General features: G+C 41.2%; 1 protein-coding gene across 1 annotated transcript in view; it reads right to left on the bottom strand.

Moving 5' to 3' along the window:
- The window catches only part of LOC135511096 (AT-rich interactive domain-containing protein 5B-like), a 67,519-nt gene that overhangs the window by 25,147 nt on the left and 17,455 nt on the right, over positions 1-24,917 (bottom strand). The window contains exon 4 of the mRNA XM_064932630.1: positions 22,756-22,986. Coding sequence (XP_064788702.1) covers positions 22,756-22,986 — 231 coding nt within the window. The remainder of the gene's footprint in view (positions 1-22,755; positions 22,987-24,917) is intronic.

Genomic DNA, 24,917 nt, shown 5'->3' with positions numbered 1-24,917 from the left:
GTGCAGGTTATTATTTGAACAACAAAACAAGGCTTATGTCCACATAAAGTCGATTTATTTTTCAGAGAGGACATTAGTATGTGGTGAGCTAACACATTTGATCTGTGTTATTAAGTTATGAACAGCTGTTATTAAGTTATGAACAGCAGTCAGCGTCTGACTTGTCTGACATGCTAATAATTCTCACTCTGGCATTTGACAGGTGATCTACGCCCCTCGTGTAGCCTCAGGCTTATTTCCATGCCTAGTCATTTAGAGAAAATGGTCAGAACATCAGATGCATCAAAATTGAAAAGATACGTTCTATTTACAAAAGAATAGAAATTGTTACAGATGACACAGTTTTCAAAATAAACAGTATACAGGGTTTATTTATTATAATCTTATAGGAATTTAAGGTTTTTAAAAATGTATTTCACCCTATTCGTAGATGTTGCATGATAGTCGTGTACACTCTAATATTTGTAAGGTTCCCAGAAAAAAGTATTTGTTAGTGAAGAGGCCATGTAGAATATAAATGCAACCACAGCAGAATACATAATTTAGTTGCTGAGAGCTATTCTAAATTTAATGAAGAATGTGGTTTGCTTATTCTCAGTGAACACTGGGGACGTTGAAACACAACACATAATGCCAAGCATGCAATCACTCGTTAGTGATTACTGTTCTACCTGTTCACTAAACAGAGAGAGAGAGAGACAGAAAGAGATTAGGATGGAGGAAGCGAGAGCTGGTTGAAAGAGACAGGATTTGCATACATATTTTTCCTTTTTCATTTCCATTATTTCCACTTTTAGTGAACACCCATTATTCCTGATTCACACATTATTCAAGCATATGTACAACTCTACAGCAAACAACCTTTCTTTTTTTAAATAACAGCACATAAAATCCCTACTGGAAGCAAACTTTCTGATTGTGTATGTTTTTCCTGCTGGGTAGCTCCATTGATGTGACATTTTCACAGTCACTGAGTCTGATGTGTTTGAAAGGGGGCTCTAACAGAGGGCAGCTCACTACTCCTGACACAGGTCAGGACACAGTATTACAGGTACTCTAGGATTAAACAGACTTCTAGAAATGAGCTAAATCCCCCAGTGAACAACAGCCTAAGGGGGGACCCACCCAGCCTTAAGGTCTTAACCTAATGTTTACACAAGTATATATCTCTCTTCCATATACACTGAGTGTACAAAGCATTAAGGACACCTGCTCTTTCCATGATAACGATTGACCAGGTGAATCTAGGTGAAAGCTATGATCCCTTATTGATGTCACCTGTTAAATCCACTTCAATCAGTGTAGATGAACAGGAGGAGACATGTTAAAGAAGGATTTTGAAGCCTTGAGACAATTTTATGTGTGCCTTTCAGAGGGTGAATGGGCAAGACAAAATATGTAAGTACCTTTGAATGAGGTATGGTAGTAGGTGCCAGGCACATAGGTTTGACTGTGTCATGAACTACAACTCTGCTGCGGTTTTCAGACTAAACAGTTTCCTGTGTGTATCAAGAATGGTCCTCCACCCAATGGACATCCAGCCAACTTGACACAACTGTGGGAAGCATTGTGGTCAACATGGGCCAGAACCTTGTAGAGTCCATGCCCCAACGAATTGGGGCTATTATTAGTATTAGGAAGATATTCTTAATGTTTTGTACACTCAGTGTATGCAGGTTGCCTTTGATCCTCATTTAGAAATGTCACACAGTGAGGGTAACACAGAGAGGCGAGGAGTAAGGGAGATGGGGGCAGCACTGTGATTTTATAAAAATGTATTTGATCTTTATTTGATCTTCTCTCATCCTCTGGCATTATGTTTAACATGTTATTCCCCAGCCAACCTCCTAATTTCCAACAAATTGTGTATTATGCGGTCCTTTCCATTTTCCTCAAAGACGATTCCTTCAGTTCGCTGACTGACAGGGGAGGATGAGTGATCATTATCTCTCTAACAGAACCCGGGCTTTTTTGCATTCCTATAGTCTTTGTAACTCATATAAAGCTTTGCCTTTGGATTTCCTTTCATCTCTGTGGTTTACTTATACTGCAGGAGCTCAGAGATGTGAAATATAGTGTGACAAGTACAGAAGTATGCTAGTAAGTGCACAGTGGGTCATTTAGGTAGTTAAACAACGTGACAGCTTGTTATCCCTTCAGAGCTTAATACTGTATACTGACATGGCTTCCAATTGCCTCTTTATGTAAGCTAACGAGTATCATAATGCTCTTATCATGGAAATTAAAAATACAACAAATCCCTATTTGAATAACAATAAAAGTCAATGCAACAATAGCCATTTTCAAATGCTCAAATTTCAATATGCGACAACTGACAACACCCTCTATCCTTTTGTTTGTCACAAGACTTTGTAAATTAAATTCTGCCACCATCCTGGATAGGTCACATAAATTCAATGTGAAATCGATTCTATTTCTGGGACTTGTATAACCGCAAATATAATTACATGAGAAAATTATTGCTATGCCCAACAAACGTCAACTGTGGAACATTAAAAACCTATTATCAAAGGGAACAATTTGCCAGATATAACGTGGAGGGCAAATCTACCATATGTTTATGAAGATGGGGACCAAATGCCAGGTAGTAATTATCAATCATCATCAAAATCCAGTCAAAACAGCAGGTTGCCTGGACCCCAGTCCCCATGGCAACAGGCCCACATCGCAGCATGTATGTTTACAGGAAATGAAATAGTCCCTTTTCAGTTCAGCCTCTTTCTTCCCTACCTCACAGGTGAACGCAGCATTTAACTGCCAGCATTTAACTACATTGTCCTTAAAGGAAAAATCCACCCAAAATCAGTCATTCCTATAATGAACAGTGTTAAATAACACTAACACGCCAGGACAGCGGAGTCAATCACCACCTTCCGGAGACACCTGAAACCCCACCTCTTCAAGGAATACCTAGGATAGGATAAAGTAATCCTTCTCACCCCCCCCCTTAAATGATTTAGATGCACTATTGTAAAGTGGCTGTTCCACTGGATGTCAGAAGGTGAATTCACCAATTTGTAAGTCGCTCTGGATAAGAGCGTCTGCTAAATGACTTAAATGTAAATGTAAATGTAAACATGTGAGAACAATATTTTTTGTGAACAAATGTTTAATTTTGGCATTGTACAGTTGGTAGCAATGTGAAAATCTTTGTGGAAATCTGTTGCAGCTCAAGTTGACTACACAACCCACAATGCAATGCAATCTCTATGCTCTGGCCATTGAGATCCTATAGGTTGTTATCAATAAAATGTCACAATAAGGTGTAGAGTGTTCGATTTGCCTGCTGGGGGGACAAGGAGACCCCCAGCTATGCTAAATCCATTGACAACTAGGTGCCGTTCTCAAGGGATTGGCAAATAAATGGTAACTATTTGGTTGTAATGGTAACTATTTGGTTGTAATGGTAACTATTTGGTTGTAATATCATCACCTCGATCTTGAAGAGCAGTCAGAACTTCACATTTCTGATTATTCCATGCAAAACATTTGCGCACATTAAGCTCTATCATCAGAGTTAAACAGCAAGTAACTGCATGCACCAAAGTCAACATGATCATTAAACATCAATTGTTCATGTAAGTTCAGATATTTGAGGGTTGATTCACGATATCTCTAAATATTGGCCACCATTAATTGGATATTTGAGTGATAGAAAATAAAAGTGAACTATTAAAGTATGAGTGGTTTAGGTTAATTGCTGCCGACAGACATGATAGGCTACATTTTTTTCACCTTTATTTAACCAGGTAGGCCAGTTGAGAACAAGTTCTCATTTACAACTGCGACCTGGCCAAGATAACGCAAAGTAGTACGACAAAAACAACAACACAGAGTTACACATGGGATAAACAAAGTTACAATCAATAACATAATCAAAAATCTGTACACAGTGTGTGCAAATGAAGTAAGGAAGTAAGGCAATAAATAAAGACAAGTAATTACAATTTAGCAATTAACACTGGAGTGATAGATGTGCAGATGAGGATGTGCAAAAGAGCAGAAAAAAACAAAAACAAATATGGGGATGAGGTATGGTAGTTGGTTGGATGGGCTATTTACAGATGAGCTGTGTACAGCTGCAGCGATCGGTTAGCTGCTCTGACAGCCAATGCTTGAAGTTAGTGAGGGAGATATAAGCCTCCAACATCAGTGATTGTTGCAAATCGTTCCAGTCATTGGCAACAGAGAAGTGGAAGGAAAGGCGGCCAAAGGGGGTGTTGGCTTTGGGGATGACCATTGAAATATACCTGCTGGAGCACATGCTATGGGTGGGTATTGCTGTGGTGACCAGTGAGCTGAGATAAGGCGGAGCTTTACCTAGCAAAGACTTATAGATGACCTGGAGCCAGTGGGTTTGGCGATAAATATGTAGCGAGGACCAGCCAATGAGAGCATACAGGTCGCAATGGTGGGTAGTATATGGGGCTTTGGTGACAAAATGGATGGTACTGTGATAGACTGCATCCAATTTGCTGTGCAGAGTGTTTGAGGCTATTTTGTAAATGACATCTTCGAAGTTAAGGATCGGCAGGATAGTCCGTTTTATGAGGGTATGTTTGGCAGCATGAGTGAAGGAGGCTTTGTTGCGAAATAGGAAGCCGATTCTAGATTTAACTTATGATTGGAGATGCTTAACGTGAGTCTGAAAGGAGAGTTTACAGTCTAGCCAGACACCGAGGCATGTATAGTTGTCCACATATTCTAAGTCAGAACCGTTTTCCAGAGTAGTGATGCTAGGCAGGCGGGTGGGTGCGGGCAGCGATCGGTTGAAGAGCATGCAATTAGTTTTACTCGCATTTAAGAGCAGTTGAAGACCACGGAAGGAGTGTTGTATGGCATTGAAGCTTGTTTGGAGGTTTGTTAATAACACAGTGTTCAAAGAAGGGCCAGATGTATACAGAATGGTGTCGTCTGCGTAGAGGTGGATCAAAGAATCACCAGCAGCAAGAGCGACATCATTGATATATACAGAGAAAAAGAGTTGGCCCGAGAATTTAACCCTGTGGCATCCCCATAGAGACTGCCAGAGGTCCGGACAACAGACCCTCCGATTTGACACACTGAACTCTATCTAAGAAGTAGCTAGTGAACCAGGCGAGGCAGTCATTAGAGAAACCAAGGCTGTTGAGTGCCGATAAGAATACAGTGATTGACAGAGTCGAAAGCCTTTTCCAGGTTGATGAAGACGGCTGCACAGTACTGTTTTTTATTGACGGTAGTTATGATATTGTTTAGGACCTTGAGCGTGGCTGAGGTGCACCCGTCACCAGCTCATAAACCAGATTGCATAGCGGAGAAGGTACGGTGGAATTCGAGATGGTCGATGATCTGTTTGTTCACTTGGCTTTCGAAGACTTTAGAAAGGCAGGGCAGGATGGATATAGGTCTGTACCAGTTTGGCTCTAGAGTGTCTCCCCCTTTGAAGAGGGGGATAATCGCGGCCGCTTTCCAATCTTTAGGAATCTCAGACGATACATTGATTGATGGACCACATCACATTGGCTAGCTAGCTAATAACAGATCACGTTAATATGGCTAGTTAACAAGCTAACTTTCAGGGGATAAACTAGATGGCTATATTGTTAGATTTGCTTGCCATTTATAGTGGTGATGACAGAAGTCTGACTGACAAATTTGACAATGTCAGGCTCTTTCCAAAAGCATAATCTCTGATAAAGCAAGCTAAATAACACATATTGCTGTCTAGCTAGCTACATGCCAAGTGGATACGCTGCCCTCAACATCTGAAATGACGTGATTTAAAAGATGTTTACTGATCATGAAAAGCATGTAGTTATTTTCTGTTTAACTCTGATGATCGAGCTTTTAAATGTGGAATAAACCGAACTGTGTTGTTCTGAAGTGATGATATTGAAACCAAATATAGTTATAACATTTATTTAACAATCCCTTGCCAATGGTTTTGGTGGAGCTGGGTGTCTCCTTGCCTCCCAGCAGCCAAATTGAACACTATACATCATATAGTGATGTTTTATTGATAACGACATATTAAATTACTAGAGGAGATATGTCATAAACCAAGGATCATCAACTAGATTCAGCCTCGGGTCATTTTTTTCTTGAGCGGATGGTTGGGGGGCCGGAAAACATAATTGCAAATCATTTGTAGACTGCAAGTTGGCGGCAATAATCCCAAACAGACCAAATATTTTACTAAAACATAATAATTTTCAACCTTCCTTACAGTTTTGTTTTACACAGAAAACTTGGGTGAGACAAATAAAACCGATTAAAGACCGACAGTTAGGAAACCCTGTCATAAACCCTCAAAGTTCCAGAATGGGGGGAAATGGAAGCCTTATTTTGTACTCAGGGCGCCATTAGGAATGAAACCCTGGTCTCAATTGGGCTATCCTGAATAAATAAAAGTTAATACATTTCTTGGAAAACTGTCGTCTTGTTTACTTTTTGTATTTTTTGTATATATTTCATTTTATTTTGAATCTCTTTTCCATTTCTAAATTAAATATACCTTCCGGTAACCCGCCTTACTCAATGTGACACTGTTACGCTATTTCTTAGACCTTATAGCCAGAACCTCCATCAGAAGCTAACCAGCTAATTAGCTACTAGCTATTTAGTCATTGTTACCCACTGCTAGCGGCCTTTACCTTCTGCACAGACACCAGCCGTTTGTTTTAGCCTGGATAATACTTGCCACCCTGCCAGTATCGTACAGTTTTCTCCACTACAAAGCTGGATTCCTGCTGTAAACCCTGGACCATTACTCCTGATCATCACAGCTAGCTAGCTGCCACCGAGTGACCCAGCCCCAAAGCTAACCCTGAGCCAGGCCCACCTCCCGGCCTACTCTGTGATCATTCGGCTATTCAGCCGATGCCTCCCGGACTCTACCACAACATGGCTAGAATCCACTACTCCACCGGATCCTTGCTGTAAGCTCTGGATCTTTGCATCGGATCATCGCTGCTAGCTAGCTGCTACCGAGTGGTTATAGTGGCTAACGCCCCTGCCCCGAAGCTAGCACCAGTTAGCCGCGAGCCAGGCGCATCTCCCGGCTAGCAAACTCCAATAATTCTTTCGCTATCTGGCCCGGACCCTTTGTCGACACGGCGCCCTGCCGTACCACCACAACTGATCCGCCGACGTAACCCCATCCTGTGCCCTCAACCGGGCTTTGCCGGACATCAGACCAGACGCTTCTACGTACCCCGGCCTGCTAACCTTAAACGCTGTGTCTCCCGCGTGCTAGCTTGATAAGGACTACCCTACTGCTTCCCTGTTCCATCTATTGCTGTTTACTGGACCCTGTGATCACCTGCTGGACTGTTCATTAATCACGGTACTCCATTTTGTCTATTTTTTGTTTATCTGTCGTCCCCAGCCTCAAACTCAGGCCCTGTGTGCAATTAACCGATCCTCTCTGCCCATTCATCACTATTTTACCTGTTGTTGTTGTCTTAGCTGATTAGGTGTTGTCTTTGCTAGCTCTCCCAATCAACACCTGTGATTGCTTTATGCCTCACTTTATGTCTCTCTCAAATGTCAATATGCATTGTACACTGTTGTTTAGGATAGTTATCATTGTTTTAGTTTACTGCGGAGCCCCTAGTCCCACTCAACATGCCTCAGATACATCATTTGTCCCACCTCCCACACATGTGGTGACCTCACCCAGCATAACTAGCCCGTCCAGAGATGCAACCTCTCTTATCTTCACTCGGTTCCTCGGTTTTACTCCACTGTACCCGCACCCCACCATACCCCTGTCTGTACATTATACCCTGAATCTATGTTACCATGCCCAGAATTCTGCTCCTTTTATTCTCTGTCCCCAACGCACTAGACGACCAGTTTTGATAGCCTTTAGCCGTACCCTCATCCTACTCCTCCTCTGTCCTCGGGTGATGTGGAGGTTAACCCAGGCTCTGCGTGTCCCCAGGCACTCTCATTTGTTGACTTCTGTAACCGAAAAAGCCATGGTTTCATGCTTGTTAACCTCTCTAGGGTATGTGGGAAGCTAGCGTCCCACCTGGCCAACATCCAGTGAGATTGCAGAGCGCCAAATTCAAATACAGAAATACTCATTATAAAAATTCAGAAAAGATACAACTATTTTACATAGGTTTAAAGATGAACTTCTTCTGAATCCAACCACAGTGTCAGATTCAAAAATGCTTTACGGCAAAAGCATACCTTACAATTATTTTAGAACATAGCCCAGCATACAAATAATTACAAACAGTAACCAGCCAAGTTGAAGATATACACAAGTCAGAAATATAGATAAAATTAATCACTTACCTTTGATGTCTTCATATGTTTGCACTCAGAAGACAGTAATTTATTCAATAGATGTTCCTTTTGTTCAATAAAGTCTCTATTTATATCCGAAAACCTCAGTAATCCACAGGCTCAAACGCAGTCACAACAGGCAGACAAAAAAAATCCAAATTGTATCCGTAAAGTTTATAGAAAGATGCCAAACAATGTTTATATTCAATCCTCAGGTTGTTTTTAGCCTAAATAATTGATAATATTTCAGTCGGACAATAACGTTGTCAATATAAAAGGTAAACAAGAAAGGCACTCTCTCGGTCACGCGCATGAAAAAGCTCGGTGACACGGAAGGGTCCACTCATTCAGACTGCTCTTACTCCCTACTTTTTCAGAATACATGCCTGAAACAATTTCTAAAGACTGTTGACATATCGTGGAAGGCATAGGAACTGCAATTTGAGTCCTAAGTCAATGGATACTGTAATGGCATTGAATAGGAAACTACAACAAAAAAACATCCTATTTCCTGAATGGATTTTTCTCAGGTTTTCGCCTGCCAAAACAGTTCTGTTATACTCACAGACATTACAACACACTTTAGAGTGTTTTCTATCCAAATCTACTAATTATATGCATATCCTATCTTCTGGGCCTGACGAGAAGGCAGTTTAATTTGGGCACGCTTTTCATCCAAAATTCAAAATGCTGCCCCCTACCCTAGAGAAGTTAACATCAGAAGCCTCCTCCCTAAGTTTGTTTTACTCACTGCTTTAGCACACTCCGCAAACCCTGATGTCCTTGCCGTGTCTGAATCCTGGCTTAGGAAGGCCACCAAAAATTCTGAGATTTCCATACCCAATTACAACATTTTCCATCAAGATAGAACTGTCAAAGGGGGAGGAGTTGCAATATACTGCAGAGATAGCCTGCAAAGTTCTGTCATACTATCCAGGTCTATGCCCAAACAGTTTGAGCTTCTAATTTTAAAAATTAATCCCTCCAGAAATAAGTCTCTCACTGTTGCCGCCTGTTATAGACACCCCTCAGCTCCCAGCTGTGCCCTGGACACCATACGTGAATTGATTGCCCCCTATCTATCTTCAGAGTTTGTTTTGTTAGGTGACCGAAACTGGGATATGCTTAACATCCCGGCTGTCCTCCAATCTAAACTAGATGCACTCAATCTCACACAAATTATCAAGGAACCCACCAGGTACAACCCTAAATCCGTAAACATTGGCACCCTCATAGATATTATCCTGACCAACTTGCCCTCCAAATACACCTCTGCTGTTTTCAATCAGGATCTCAGCGAACACTTCCTGTTTGCCGCGGTCAAACGACCACCCCTCATCACTGTCAAACTCTCCCTAAAACACTTCAGCGAGTAGGCCTTTCTAATCGACCTGGCCCGGGTATCCTGGAAAGATATTGACCTCATCCCGTAAGTCGAGAATGCCTGGTCGTTCTTTAAAAGGAATTTTCTCACCATCTTAAATAAGCATGCCCCTATCAAAAAATGTGGAACTAAGAACAGATATAGCCCTTGGTTGACTCCAGACCTGACTGCCCTCGACCAGCACAAAAAAATCCTGTAGTGGACTAGATTAGCATCGAATAGTCCCCGCGATATGCAACTTTTCAGGGAAGTCAGGAACCAATACACGCAGTCAGTCAGGAAAGCAGAGGCTCGTCTTTTAAAACAGAAATGTTCATCCTGTAGCTCTAACTCCAAAAAGTTTTGGGACACTGTAAAGTCCATGGAGAATAAGAGCACCTCCTCCCAGCTGCCCACTGCACTGAGGCTAGGTCACCACCGATAAATCCATGATAATCGAGAATTTCAATAAGCATTTCTCTACGTCTGGCTATGCTTTCTTCCTGGCTACCCCAACCCCGGCCAACAGCTCCGCACCCCCCGCAGCTACTTGCCCAAGCCTCCCCAGCTTCTCCTTCACCCAAATCCAGATAGCAGATGTTCTGAAAGAGCTGCAAAACCTGGACCCGTACAAATCAGCTGGGCTAGACAATCTGGACCCTCTCTATCTAAAATTATCCGCCGCCATTGTTGCAACTCCTATTACCAGTCTGTTCAACCTCTCCTTCGTATCGTCCGAGATCCCTAAAGACTGGAATGTGAACGCAGTCATCCCCCTCTTCAAAGGGGGTGACACTCTAGACCCAAACTGTTATAGACCCATATCCATCCTGCCCTGCCTTTCTAAAGTATTTGAAAGCCAAGTTAATAAACAGATCACTGACCACCATACCTTCTCTGCTGTGCAATCCGGTTTCTGAGCTGGTTACGGGTGCACCTCAGCCACGCTCAAGGTACAAAAAGATATCAAAACCTTCATTGATAAAAAACAGTACTGTGCAGCCGTCTTCATCGACCTGGCCAAGGCTTCGACTCTGTCAATCACTGTGTTCTTATCGGCAGACTCAACAGCATTGGTTCTCAGACAGAGTTCAGTGTGTCAAATCAGAGGGCTTGTTGTCCGGACCGCTGACAGTCTCTATGGGGGTGCCACAGGGTTCTATTCTCGGGCCGACTCTTTTCTCTGTATATATCAATGATGTTGCTCTTGCTGCGGGTGATTCCCTGATCCACCTCTACGCAGACGACACCATTCTGTATACATCTGGCCCTTCTTTGGACACTGTGTTAACTAACCTCCAAATGACCTTCAATGCCATACAACACTCCTTCCGTGGCCTCCAACTCCAACCGTTCGCTGCCCAACCAGCATCACTACTCTGGAAGGTTCTGACTTAGAATATGTGGACAACTACAAATACCTAGGTGTCTGGCTAGACTGTAAACTCTCCTTCCAGACTCATATTAAGCATCTCCAATCCAAAATTAAATCTAGAATCGGCTTCCTATTTCTCAAAACAAAGCCTCCTTCACCCATGCTGCCAAACATACCCTCGTAAAACGGACTAACATGCCGATCCTTGACTTCGAAGATGTCATTTACAAAATACCCTCAAAAACTCTACTCAGCAAATTGGATGCAGTCTATCACAGTGCCATCCATTTTGTCACCAAAGCCCATATACTACCCACCATTGCGACCTGTATGCTCTTGTTGGCTGGTCCTCGCTACATATTTATTGCCAAACCCACTAGCTCCAGGTCATCTATAAGTCTTTGCTCGGTAAAGCTCTGCCTTATCTCAGCTCACTGATCACCATAGCAACACCCACCCGTAGCATGCAGGTCGCAATGGTGGTAAATCCAGCAGGTATATTTCACTGGTCATCCCCAAAGCCAACACCTCCTTTGGCCCCCTTTCCTTCCAGTTCTCTGCTGCCAATGACTGGATCGAATTGAAAAAATCGCTGAAGCTGGAGACGTATACAGTAGTTAGTGAGTTCCCTCACTAACTTTAACTTCTTGCGACTAGCAATCCCGTATCCGGGAGCGTAATCATAGCCTCAAGCGCATTACCATAACGGAACTTTTCCTATTCATGAAAATCGCAAATTAAATTAAATAAATATATTCAAACGCAAGCTTAGCCTTTTGTTAACAACACTGTCATCTCAGATTTTCAATATATGCGTTACAGCCAACACTAGGCAAGCATTTGTGTAAGTTTATCATGGCATAATGCTATGCTAGGCTCTGCTGGCAGCAGGCAACATTTTCACGAAAATAAGAAAAGCAACCAAATTAAATAATTTACCTTTGAAGAACTTCAGATGCTTTCACTCAGGAGACTCCCAGTTAGATAGCAAATGTTCCTTTTTTCCAAAAATAATATTTAAAGGTATATAAAGGTATATATAAAGGTGAAATAAAAATAAATTAAATAAAAATGAAATGATAAAATATAGTACTTGTTGCATTTACAACTTGTCTAAGGCCTGTCATCAACTGATTTCAGCCAGTGTATGGCTGTTGATTGACTGAATTGTAGCAAACTAACAAACATGCATTGCAGATAATTCTCAAAATTCATTATTTTACACAATATCTTATCACAGCACTGGCAAACCATGGTTGACCAACTCCCTGACCAAAATGGCTGACCTTTTTCCCATCATATGACGGTTCATATCCATTCTCGTATTCTAATTCCTAACTCTATACTCCAAGTTGATATTCAGTAATAATAAGGAATTCCCCTTGACCGGCCCCCAAATTCGTGAAAACAAAGATTCTTTCACATGTGTAAAAAGAGCAACTTTGTAGTACATTTTTAGTTATAGAGAAATAACAAAACAGGGCCTCCCGGGTGGCGCAGTGCCCAGGCTCTGTCGTAACCGGTTACGACAGAGGTCCGTGGGGCGACGCACAATTGGCTTAGCGTCGTCCAGGTTAGGGAGGGCTTGGCCGGTAGGGATATCCTTGTCTCATCGCGCACCAGCAACTCCTGTGGCAGGCTGGGCACAGTGCCAACCAACCAAGGTTGCCAGGTGCACGGTGTTTCCTCCGACACATTGGTGTGGCTGGCTTCCGGGTTGGAAGCGCGCTGTGTTAAAAGGCAGTGCGGCTTGGTTGGGTTGTGTATCGGAGGACGCATGACCTTCAACCTTCGTCTCTCCCGAGCCCATATGGGAGTTGTAGCGATGAGACAAGATAGTAGCTACTAAACAATTGGATACCACGAAATTGGGGAGAAAAAAGGGGTAAAAAATTCACACACACAAAAAAAAAAAAAAAAAAAAAACATGCCCGAAAAGCTGATGTGGTGTTCGATGTACATGTAGCCAGGTCAGAAATCCCGTCCTATGGTTCGCAATGCACCCACGTAGGGAGATATAGATTGCGAGAAGAGCCCTATGGCTTCAGGCTATTTGGTGTGGGTTAGTGGGAAATTGTGGGGAGCCGGTGTCCAAGATGGCTACACGTATCTATAGCTCTATGTGTGTGGAAAACATTTCATCATGGGTAAGGTATTTAACTTGTTTAGTATAGTCCGTTTCTAACTCCATTCACTACTTGTAGCTGTATAGTCTGTTTATTTGTGTTGTTGGTCTTGGCTAGTTTATTGTTCCGGTTGGTAGCTAGCTAGTAATCACTCACATGGCTGCTATCACCGTCATGAACAGGGGCATGAGGGAAGCCCGACAATATAACGTTTTCCAAGTAGTGAGAATGCTTGGGAGCAGGCCATGTTGAAAAGTAATCTTTAGACATGTTGTACTTTTCTTCAATGTAGTTTTGTAATTGACTAAAAGCAGACAACAAGAAAATTGCGTTTGAAAAAGGTTATGTTTTTGCTGTGAGCCACTGAGGGAAACCTAGGTAACCACAGGTTGTTTTCCCCACAGGCGGCCTGAGCCGTGACTTTCTATCTAATACCGACTGGGGGTGTGGAGTTGGCTGGCTAGCTAGCAAACGTAGCTACACACAATAATTGTCACGTTCTGACCTTTATTTCCTTTGTTTTGTCATTATTTAGTATGGTCAGGGCGTGAGTTGGGGTGGGCAGTCTATGTTTGTTTTTCTATGATTTGGGTATTTCTATGTTTCGGCCTAGTATGGTTCTCAATCATAGGCAGGTGTCATTAGTTGTCTCTGATTGAGAATCATACTTAGGTAGCCTGGGTTTCACTGTGTGTTTGTGGGTGATTGTTCCTGTCTCTGTGTTTGCACAAGATAGGGCTGTTTTTGGTTTTCCACGTCTATTGTTTTGTAGTGTTCGTGTTTATCTTTTTTTAATTAAACATGAATCAATATAACCACGCTGCGTTTTGGTCCGCCTCTCCTTCAAGTAAAGAAAACCATTACAATAATACGAAAGTCAATATCAGCATGTGAATTAGCTAGTTAGCTGTAAAATCACCTAAACAAACTGCACTATCAATTTAGGAGTCTACAATTTCACCATGTTCTACATGCAGATTGTGTGCTTCGCATTGGAGTCTGACGTTTGCAACAGCACCATGCAATGCACCCTGGATTGAAGAGGACACATCTGGTTCACCCTCTGTTAAATTACACATATCTCGAGGTAGGAATATCTAAAAATATATATATATATATATATATATATATATCTATATGATCAATGGCTCATTCGAGAGAAGACCTCCCGCATTATCATATCAGACAGTATTGAAATCTGACCTGTATGATAGATGTTTTTGCGATCTAAAAGTAATCTTCCTATTAACTTCCAGTGTAGTGAGAGCGTCTTTAACACAATGCTACGTCATACCGACTATTTCTGCCTGCACGAACAGCAAGAGCTCAGATACATATGAAAAGATAGTTGACGCGATACACTCTTAGAAAAAAGAGCTCCAAAAGGGTTACTTCGGCTGTCCCCATAGGAGGACCCTTTTTTGGTTCCAGGTAGAACCTTTTTTTGGTTTCAGGTAGAATCCTTTTGGTTCCATGTAGAACCCTTTGTAGAAAGGGATCTTCATGGAACCCAAAAGGGTTCTACCTTGAACCAAAAATTGTTTTTCAAAGGGTTCTCCTAGAACATCACTCGGAGATGCCCAAAAATGATATAACATTCAAAATGGGTGAACCTTTCCTTTTAAGAGGGCATACACACTTCCTTTATGTCCACTACTATTCCATCTGGTTGGGATACCCTGTAAAACCACACATTTCACTGCACCTATCCAGTGTGTGACAATAAAACATCTTTATTTTATTTAACCACAGAGTTAAAGTTAACAGCCCTCGAAGATCCTGATACAGCTGAAGACACGTCTGTAATATTTGGATGTTGTTTAATAATGGCCCCAAGGTTTATTATGTTCCCTTGCAAAGACCAATACTCTTTTTTGTTGTCCATGGCTCTGTCCCTTTGTTTCAGCTTTACATATACTACATGTCTTCGTGTAGACCCACTTTCCAAGTCACAAAGGCTCAAAATACCTTCTTAGATGGCAGTGTCTACTGTATGTCATTTTAAAATGTTGTGTAAAAAGAATATTTGTGTCACATCTTACCCAACAACCCTCTGATACCTCACTTTTACCGAATAACCATGGTCTTTCATCCTCCTGGAATAAATATGAAATTCACTTTAAACAAGATCCGCTAATTAACATGATTAGCTAATAAACAAAAGCAATTTGAGCTAAAATTATCAGAAGTGCGTATGAATTTGCCTTGTTTATTATTGCTGTCATTTGTCACTGCAGCTTTATTTGTGCAGTGTTGTGTATGCACCCCTTGGGAAGGGAACATTACTCTTTCATCAGATCAAATGAAGTGAAACGGAGTGATTCCAGGAAGAGCCAATTAAACTGTTCAAAGACGTTTATTATGGTGAGGATTATGAAATCATTTTCATTGGGTGGAGTGTGTTAGAGGGTGTGAATGTGTGTGATTGTGCTGTGCAAACTCATAAAGTAGCAGTGCTTGAGTGTACACTAATACACTCAAAGTACACTCAAGCATTAAATTGCCCCTATACCATTCTCAAATGTACAATACCATACATTTAACTTAAACGTACAGTTCAACGAGCATTCTTTAATCCTGCTCTTTTAAAATTATGCATATATAAATCAGAATTTTACTTAAACACACAATTTTTCCCTCTGCCTTTCATTCTCGCTGTCCACTTTCCTCCTCATGTGATACACTCATGATCTTTGCAGCGTGCCATTGGGACTCATTAACAGACATCATTCTCCAAACTCTGCCAGCTTTAAACCACAACCAAGCTGACAAGCAGAGTAAAGAATGATCTGAACTCTGACCTTGAAAAAACCTGACAACATCCCCGTGCTCCATTTAGATCCAGTCACAGTGTGTGATTTGAACACACCAAACGCTCTGTCCCCACCCCACCATACATCTCCTCTGTCCTGGCCCATTAAGAAAGATACAAGTGTTGCTCTGTTGTCAAAAAGGAGGAAAATATCAAACAAATACATTAATAGTGTCATGTTCTAAAAATATATATATGAGCAGTTTACATACAGTGGAGTTCAGATTTGCCTTGTGCCTATGAGTTGGCAGTGTCACTAAATGGCTATTGTTTAGAGAGAAGAAAATCCCTTTTAAGGATGAAAGTCAAGCCTAACAACACACAGAGGGGCTGTCCCAAATACGGCATGTCTTTCTGTGAGAGCGAATGTAAAACAGACAAAATTACGTAATGTGGGATTTGCTAAAAACGGGCTAACCTTCAAACGTTTCCAGATTATTGATATTGACAGAGTGAAACAAAAACGAGATGGGTCTGGCTGGGGCTTTTAAAAATCAAAGAATCTGTTTCATATATAACTACCCAGCAGTGGAGGAGCTCAAGACTTATGCTATTCATTACCGAGAAAGGAGAAATCACAGCGACCTATAAATAAATGAATGCATGAATAAACACACCCATACATCAATAAACCATAATGCATTCCAATAGATTACGCTCCAGTTACATTTGATGGGATTGAGTTAACCAAAGAGCTATTGTGACGACTTTGTCATGTAAAATCTTTGAGCATTAAACTGTGGTGGTGATAAATAATAAATGTATACTCATTTCAAATAGGTCAGGGCATGCTTTTCCACTACCTATTGTCTGTTTGTAGGGTAATTTATTCCTCTGAGAGATAGTGAGATGTTTCCCTCGCTGAATATCACAGATGCCTTCCTTCTTCATTGTACCGTGATGAGGAAGTAGTGTTAGTAAGAGTGATGCTATTTACGATACTCATAAACGATGTTCAAAAATACCAACATTCCTCTACCTGCAAATATGATAGGAGCAAAAGACTGCCCACACAACTCACTTAAAGGGGAAGTTCATCCATTTTTGCATGTGGCCTTATTTTCACTCAAACTTCCCATTTAAAATACAAACTTCAAGGGTGTGTAATATCATCCCTCGTGACTCATTGACTCCAGGCCCCAGCATACTACTCCACAACCTCTATACAATGTGTTGTGTAGGAACTAAGCGACTTCAAGAGCCTGTGAAAGTCCTCTCCTTACTCTCTCTGTCCAGATAAATCATACCTCTCCAGGCTGTTTAATGTACAGACAAAAGTCCTGTAATAATGTACAGACAAAAGGCCTGTAATAATGTACAGACAAAAGGCCTGTAGTAATGTGCATCTGGGCAGCTTGTTTCTGATTAGGATACAAAACAAGGGATATTATGCTTCACCATACAGTCATGCTATCAGTGGACTGAAAATGCTTTTAGTTCAGTACCAATGTGAGGTTCTTCTTAACATGAAAACATTTTTTTTCACGTGCTTAAATCCTTAATCTAATGTTTCATTATATGGCATATGGATGATAAAAAATGCATGACCATGGTTAACACAGTTCCAAATTGATGGGAGGTTCAGAAAGATAAGAAAATTACATCTCTATGATTACCCAAATACATTAAAACAGTAGCAGCTATATAGCCTGATTTTAGCTTTGGAAGAAAGGTTTCAGAGCAGGAATTCTTCCGATCTATAGGGGAGCACATGTTAACAGTTTAGCAGGATAAAAATGGGCCTGTCTTAGGCAATCTCCAGCTCTACTGGGATTCAGTGGAGGGGAGTGACACAGGCACACAAAGGAAATCACTCCTTTATCAGTGTGTTTATATTCTGCTCTCATCCTGGCCATGCTACAGTGCTTTTACAGGAACATTTACAAAGTTTACACTCTAGAGCGAGTGCCCTTCAATTCACAATACGATAAAAATAGAATCTCTTTAGGATCTATGCATCTGGGTAGCATTAATATCCAGCAATAAATCTTTCCCCCCCGAGGATTACTAAAAGGATTCAGATGGATTCCAGAAAATGTTCCACTTTAATAAACATAAAACCCCAAAATCTGAGCGGAAACATTTCAAACAGGCAAACAATAACAACAGTTTTTGCACAAAAACATATAGATTTTATCTCCTTCCCAAACATAGCAGTTTGAATAAAAGACTAAACGAACAAATGAGCCTGTAGTTTCACCTCAAACATAAGTACCTCATCAGCTTTCAAAACACTGTTTATTTAAGCAATGGGTATTATGTTTCTCAGAGGTTGGGGGCAGGGAGGGTAAGCAACATTATTACTTTGTCGCAGAAAAATAAGAAGAACTTGTCTCACAATATTCTCAAAGCATGGTTTCACTGTTGCCAGGCATGTAATTATACCAATGTTCAAGACAACATGTTCTCTCACAGCATATTCCAACCACAGAATTACAATTTTAGTATGATTACCACAGAGCAAAGTTAATCTTACTGCCTCTAACTATCTCCCAGAGGAAATGTATTGGAACGCTAACATTTCTTCAAACCTTTCTTTGTAGACTATGTTATGTAATGATTCATTTTTCTTCCGTCATATCTGTGTGGTTGTACAGAAGAGTATGTTCACAGAAAATATGATAATAATATGCAATAGTCACATTGTCATCATCCTCTCCACAGTTTGGTAGAAATGAGGCTACATGAATATGGAAATAGGAAGTAAGTACATGATACTAAGTGACATCATGTCAAGCTGCCCTGCTATTACATGGGCCTTGAGTAACCAAACCAAAATAAACCCTTAACGTTCTCTAAATGACAGTGGCACTCCTTGGTCCTCTCTAGATAGCAGCATTTTAATTATTAGCAGTGTTCCAGTAGTTCTGCAGTGACACAAATGACATTCTGTCCACACACCGTGAGGTGGCTGTCAATTCACTTGAATAAAAAAAGAATGTCTGTTAAATGGGCAATGCTAGAAAAAGTCTTGGCCAATGTTAAAGGTCAGGATTAGCATTGGAAAAGCATAAATACAATCATTTCCAGTCACTTCTAGCTTTAACAACGGCCCATTATTCACTGCCCCTGGCACTTGACCTAATACAAATCTGGATTAAACATGGGTGAATTTAATGTTTCCTAACACGAATGAAACACATATTAATGTGGCGTACTGAAAGAAGTGGTGTTTACGTAATGACACTTCAGTCAGAGAGTGAAAAAGACTTGTGCCTGAATGCGGTGTGACACTTACATGTGCTGGCACAATGAGCCAACAGTATGAGCAGCAGGAGAACGTGAGCTTGCTATTCATTCATACCAGATTTTCCTACGCATAAAACAGTTTCCCCTCACCTCCTCATTTTTCTTTTAAAATTAAATTACCCACACAGACAATCTCTCCAAAATTTTTTACCTGTTCCACAATTACAGTGAGTTAAGCTATAATTCAAAAGGTCCAAAGAGTTAAGCTATAAAAAAATGGGTTAAAACCAGCCATTTTTATCTCAATATCAAATCAATTATGTACCTTACTGTGATTGTTTTAAATCAAAATGGTGAAAAAGAAACAAAAGCAGCTTTTTAGCAAAGATCAATTTCTCAAGCAAGAATTTAACGAGAAAAATCTGTGAGTGGTCTGAGTGGGGAAGGAAAAACTAAAAAGTAGATGATATTGGCAGAGAGGTTTGGAACTCTTTCTTATTGGTCTATAGGTCGTTATCACTAAAACGTCACAATATTGTGCAGAGCGTTAGATTTGGCTGCTGGGGGTTCACTAAAACCATTGACAACTACATGCCATTTTCAAGGGATTGTTGAATAACTTATAACTACACTACATGACCATACTTGTCGAACATCTCATTTCAAAATCATGGGCCACAAGTGTATTAGTGAGGTCAAGCACTGATGTTGGGCGATTAGGCCTGGCTCGCAGTCGGCGTTCCAATTCATCCCAAAGGTGTTCGATGTGGTTGAGGTCAGGACACTGTGCAGGTCAGTCAAGTTCTTCCACACCAATCTCGACAAACCATTTTTGTATGGACCTCGCTTTGTGCACGGGGGCATTGTCATGCTGAAACAGAAAAGGGCCTCCCCCAAATTGTTGCCACAAATTTGGAAGCACAGATCATATATAATGTAATTTTATGCTACAGCGTTAAGTTTTCTCTTAATTGGAACTAAGGGGCTTAGCCGAACTATGAAAAATTGCCCAAGACCATTATTCCTCCTCCACCAAACTTTACAGTTGACACTAGGCATTCGGGCAGGTAGCGTTCTCCTGGCATCCATCAAACCCAGATTCGACCATCGGACTGCCAGATGCTCCAGAGTCCAATGGCGACGAGCTTTACATCCCTCCAGCCGATGCTTGGCATTGTGCATGGTGATCTTAGGCTTGTGTGCGGCTGCTTGGCCACGGAAACACATTTCATGAAGCTCCCAACGAACAGTTATCGTGCTGACGTTGCTTCCAGAGGCAGTTTGGAACTCGATAGTGAGTATTGCAACCGAGGACAGATGATTTTTACGCGCTAGGCGCTTCAGCACTCGGCGGTCCCATTTTGTGAGCTTGTGTGGCCTACCACTTCACGGTAGGCCACACAGCTCCTAGACTGTTCCACTTCACAATAACAGCACTTACAGTTAACCAGGGCAGCTCTAGCAGGGCAGAAATTTTATGAACTGACTTGTTGCAAAGTCACTGAGCTCTTCAGTAAGGCCATTCTACTGCCAATGTTTGTTTATGGAGATTGCATGGCTGTGTGCTCGATATTATACATCTGTCAGCAACAGTGTGGCTGAAATATCTGAATCCACTAATTTGAAGGGGTGTCCATATACTTTTGTATATACATATATATAGTGTATTTGGTTTTAATATCATCACCTCTTGAAGAGCATAGTTAGAACAACAGTTCAGATTATTCCACATTTAAAAGCTTGATCATCAGAGTTATACAGAAAGTAACTACATGCTTTCATGATCAGTAAACATCAATTAATCATGTCATTTCAGACACTTGAGGGTAGCCTATCTATTTGGCATGTAGTTAGCTAGATAGCAATATGTGATATTTAGCTTGCTTCATCAGAGATTATGCTTTTGGAAAGAGCTTGACATTGTTAAAGTTGTCAGTCAGACTTCTGTCATCACAACTATAAATGCCAAGCAAATCGAACAATATAGCCATCTAGTTTATCCCCTGAAATGTAGCTTGTTAATTAGCCATATTAACGTGATCTGTTATTAGCTAGCTAGCTAATTTGATGTGGTCCATAAATCAATTAATGCAGCCTATCATGTCTGTCAGCAGCAATCGTGACGAAAAACAATGTTGAAAAGAAAAAACACACATTAGCTCGACTTAACGCTTTTTAAATATTTTTTCCCCCCAATTTCGTGGTATCCAATTGTTAGTAGTTACTGTCTTGTCACTACAACTCCCGTACGGGCTCAGGAGAGACGAAGGTCGAGAGCCATGCGTCCTCTGAAACACAACCCAACCAAGCCACACTACTTCTTAACACAGCATGCATCCAACTCAGAAGCCAGCCACAACAATGTGTCAGAGGAAACGCTGTACACCTAGCGACCTGGTCAGCGCGCACTTTGCCCGTCCCACCACAGGAGTCGCTAGTGCGCAACGAACCAAGGATATCCCTTTCGGCCAAGCCCTCCCTAACCCGGACGACCTTAGGCCACTTGTGCATCACCCCATGGACCTCCTGGTCACGGCCGGCTGCGACAGAGCTTAGGCTCGAACCCAGAGTCTCTGGTGGCACAGCTAGCACTGTGATGCAGTGCCTTAGACCACTGCGCCACCCGGGAGGCCCTGACTTACCACTATGTTTAGCCAACTGTGCAAAGTTTCTACCTGGTAGCTTGCAAAGTAAACATTACCAGCTAACAGTACATCGGAAAATGCGCCCTTATGCTGCTTGACAGGCAGAACCCACAAAGGATAGGAAATTAACCTAAATCACTCACACTTGACAGGTATAGTTCACTTTGAATTTATATTACACAAATATCAAATTAATGGTGGCCAATATTGAGACATGATAGAGCTAAATGTGCGCAATTGTTTTTCCTAGAATAATCAGAACTGTGTAGTTCTGACTATTCTCTTTAGGAGCTGATGATATTACAACCAAATAGTTCACTTTTTTATATCCTTAAAAATGGCACGCAGTTGTCAATGGTTTTAGCGAAGCTGGGGTTCTCCTTGCAGGCAAATCAAACGCTCTGCGCCATATTGTGACGTGTTATTGATAACGACCTATAAGTAATTTACCGCCTGATGATGTCACTAGGGAGGCCAAAACTCCATCCCACCAAAACAGGCTGAAATTTCAGTAGGTCTTTTCAAACCGCTCACACTAAAAGGGAATTATTATAATTTTCACAATTTCACATGCTTATTCCAATCTCATACTGTAGAAATATATATATATATAACATAGGAAAATCACTGGGCTGCGCTGGGCCTTTAAACAAAGACTATCTTAAGGACAGATGATACTCATCAGTATGGTGTGTTTTGCAGTGTTGGGGTCAGTTCCATTTCAATTCAGTCCGTTTTGGAAGTGAACTGAATCATCTCAGGTCCACATAGGGAATTTCAAATCAAGGTCACATAGAGACTTTCAATTCAATCCATCCCTCGAAGTGACTTGAATCAAAGTGGAAGTGACCTCAACCCTGTGCGGTGTTCAGTCGGCGCAAAATTGGAGAAAACCTTTTAAAGCGGAACAGGTGCTTCTTGCACCCTAGCATTTTGGGACTTACCGAACTCGTCGCAGACACTCTCGTTCTGCAGCAGGGTGGGGTGTTCGAAGGTGTCCCTGCAGTAGAGGATGCGTGTTGTGCTGTGTAGGGAGGCGATGCCACCCAGAGCCAGCACGGTGTGGTTCGTCAGCAGGGCCGACGGCTGCTCTCTGAGCCGGGCCAGGACAGAGCGGTAACGGCAGTACTGGGGATAGCTCAGCACCAGAACCTTCCTGCCGTCATCTTCCTGGCCTGGAGCAAAACAATATTTCAAACAACCAGTCAGCCCTAGTTCCAAACAAATATAGTTTAACCCCACCCTCACCCCCTGATAATGACACATTTCACTTGAATACGGGAATGAGTACGACTTTATGTATGACATATACTGATAATAGCAGAGGCAAATGTCAAGACAACTAAAATATCTTCACATCTAGATTGGCAGGTGTTAATAAGCAACTTATAAGTAAATTCAAGCAGCAGTTTTCCCAGGATTTCTCACTTTAGGAAAACAAGCATGTAAGAAATGCCCCTTAACACCTCTTGGGGCTAGGGGGCAGAATTTTCACTTTTGGATAAATAGCGTGCCTAATTTCATTTTTTTCCCTCTCTCTGTTCCATGAGTTGTCCTTGCCCAGGGATATTTCTTAGGAACCTGTTTTCAGTTCCTACCGCTTCCACTGGATGTCACCAGTCTTTGGAATTTGGTTGAGGTTATTCCTTTGTGCAATGACGAAGGAGGCCAACTACAAACTGGGTACATTTTTGTGAGTTGCGCAAGGCGTGAAAAGTGGCGCTGGTTTGCTTTCATTCCTGTATTGAACACAGATTGCCCGGTCAACAATTTGATCAATTATTAACGTTTAAAAATACCTAAAATTGTATTACAAAAGTAGTTTGAAATATTTTGGCAAAGTTTATAGGCAACTTTTGAAATATTCTGTAGTGACGGTGTGTTTTTGTAAGCTGTTTTTTTTCTGGATCAAATGTGCTTTATAAATGGACATTTTGGATATATATGGACAGAAATAATCAAACAAAAGGACCAATTGTGATGTTTATGGGACATATTGGAGTGCCAACGAAAGAAGCTCGTCAAAGGTAATGCATGTTTTATATTTTATTTCAGCGTTTTGTGTAGCGCCTGCAGGGTTGAAAAAAGCTAACCCCTTTGTTTACTGCTGGTGCTATCATCAGATAATAGCTTCTTATGCTTTCGTCACTACACTACACAGATCCTATAGCCTCATATTTATTTTACCTTTATTTAACTAGGCAAGTCAATTAAGAACAAATTCTTTACCTTTAAATTTTTACCTTGTCAGCTCGGGGATTTGATCTTGCAACATTTAAGTTACAGGTCCAAATGCTCTAACCGCTAGGCTACCTGCCATCCCAATCTATAAGCATATCATGCAATTGTGTGACAGGAAAAACAATATATTTTATAGTGGTGAAATATACTAGTATTGAGCCCAAACAAGTACTGTTAGCCCTGAAAGAATAATGTATACCCCTTTGTCCATCTAAGCATAAAAATCCACCATGTATGCAACCTTCGTACAGAAGAGTAAGGTTGAGTTGGTCAAATTGGTCATTTCTTCGCACATATCCAGCCAGAGGTGTAATCCATAATGAGTTTTTGAATGTAGGCATTCTATAGTAGCACCTACTCAAACATTCCACAATATAACAATGAGACTTTTAATATGAAGTACCTGAACTAGGTTCTGGGCGATATGGAGAATAATTCATCATAGTTATCAATATTATTGACTGTTGATGATAATAATTTATATGAAATATGATCTGAATATAAAATTAGCATTTCTATTGAACAAGGATTGGTGGCACACCTTGCTCCAATTTGGTGTCCACAGCCCAGCCCTATTAGATACCATAGTCCAATACAGGTACCTTTCACAGACAACAGAGCCAGATAACTACACATTAATAATACTTCAAAAGGCAGGCAATGAAAGCCCCATCCTCAAACACACACAGCACAGATGTGTGTTTCTGTGGTCGTATGCAATTACTGCTTGGTGGCACATGGTTTGTTTCCAAATGTCAAGGATTCTATTTGAACTAGCCAACTATGGAACCTGGCAATCTCCTGAGGGCCCTCCCAGCATTCTTTTGATTATATTCAATTTGGGGAAGAAGCCATGGGGGATTTA

The sequence above is a fragment of the Oncorhynchus masou genome, chromosome 23 (assembly GCF_036934945.1).
Source record: "Oncorhynchus masou masou isolate Uvic2021 chromosome 23, UVic_Omas_1.1, whole genome shotgun sequence".
Taxonomy (NCBI): domain Eukaryota; kingdom Metazoa; phylum Chordata; class Actinopteri; order Salmoniformes; family Salmonidae; genus Oncorhynchus; species Oncorhynchus masou.
The sequence above is the reverse complement of the archived record's forward strand: the minus strand, read 5'-3'. Positions and strand labels throughout refer to the sequence as shown.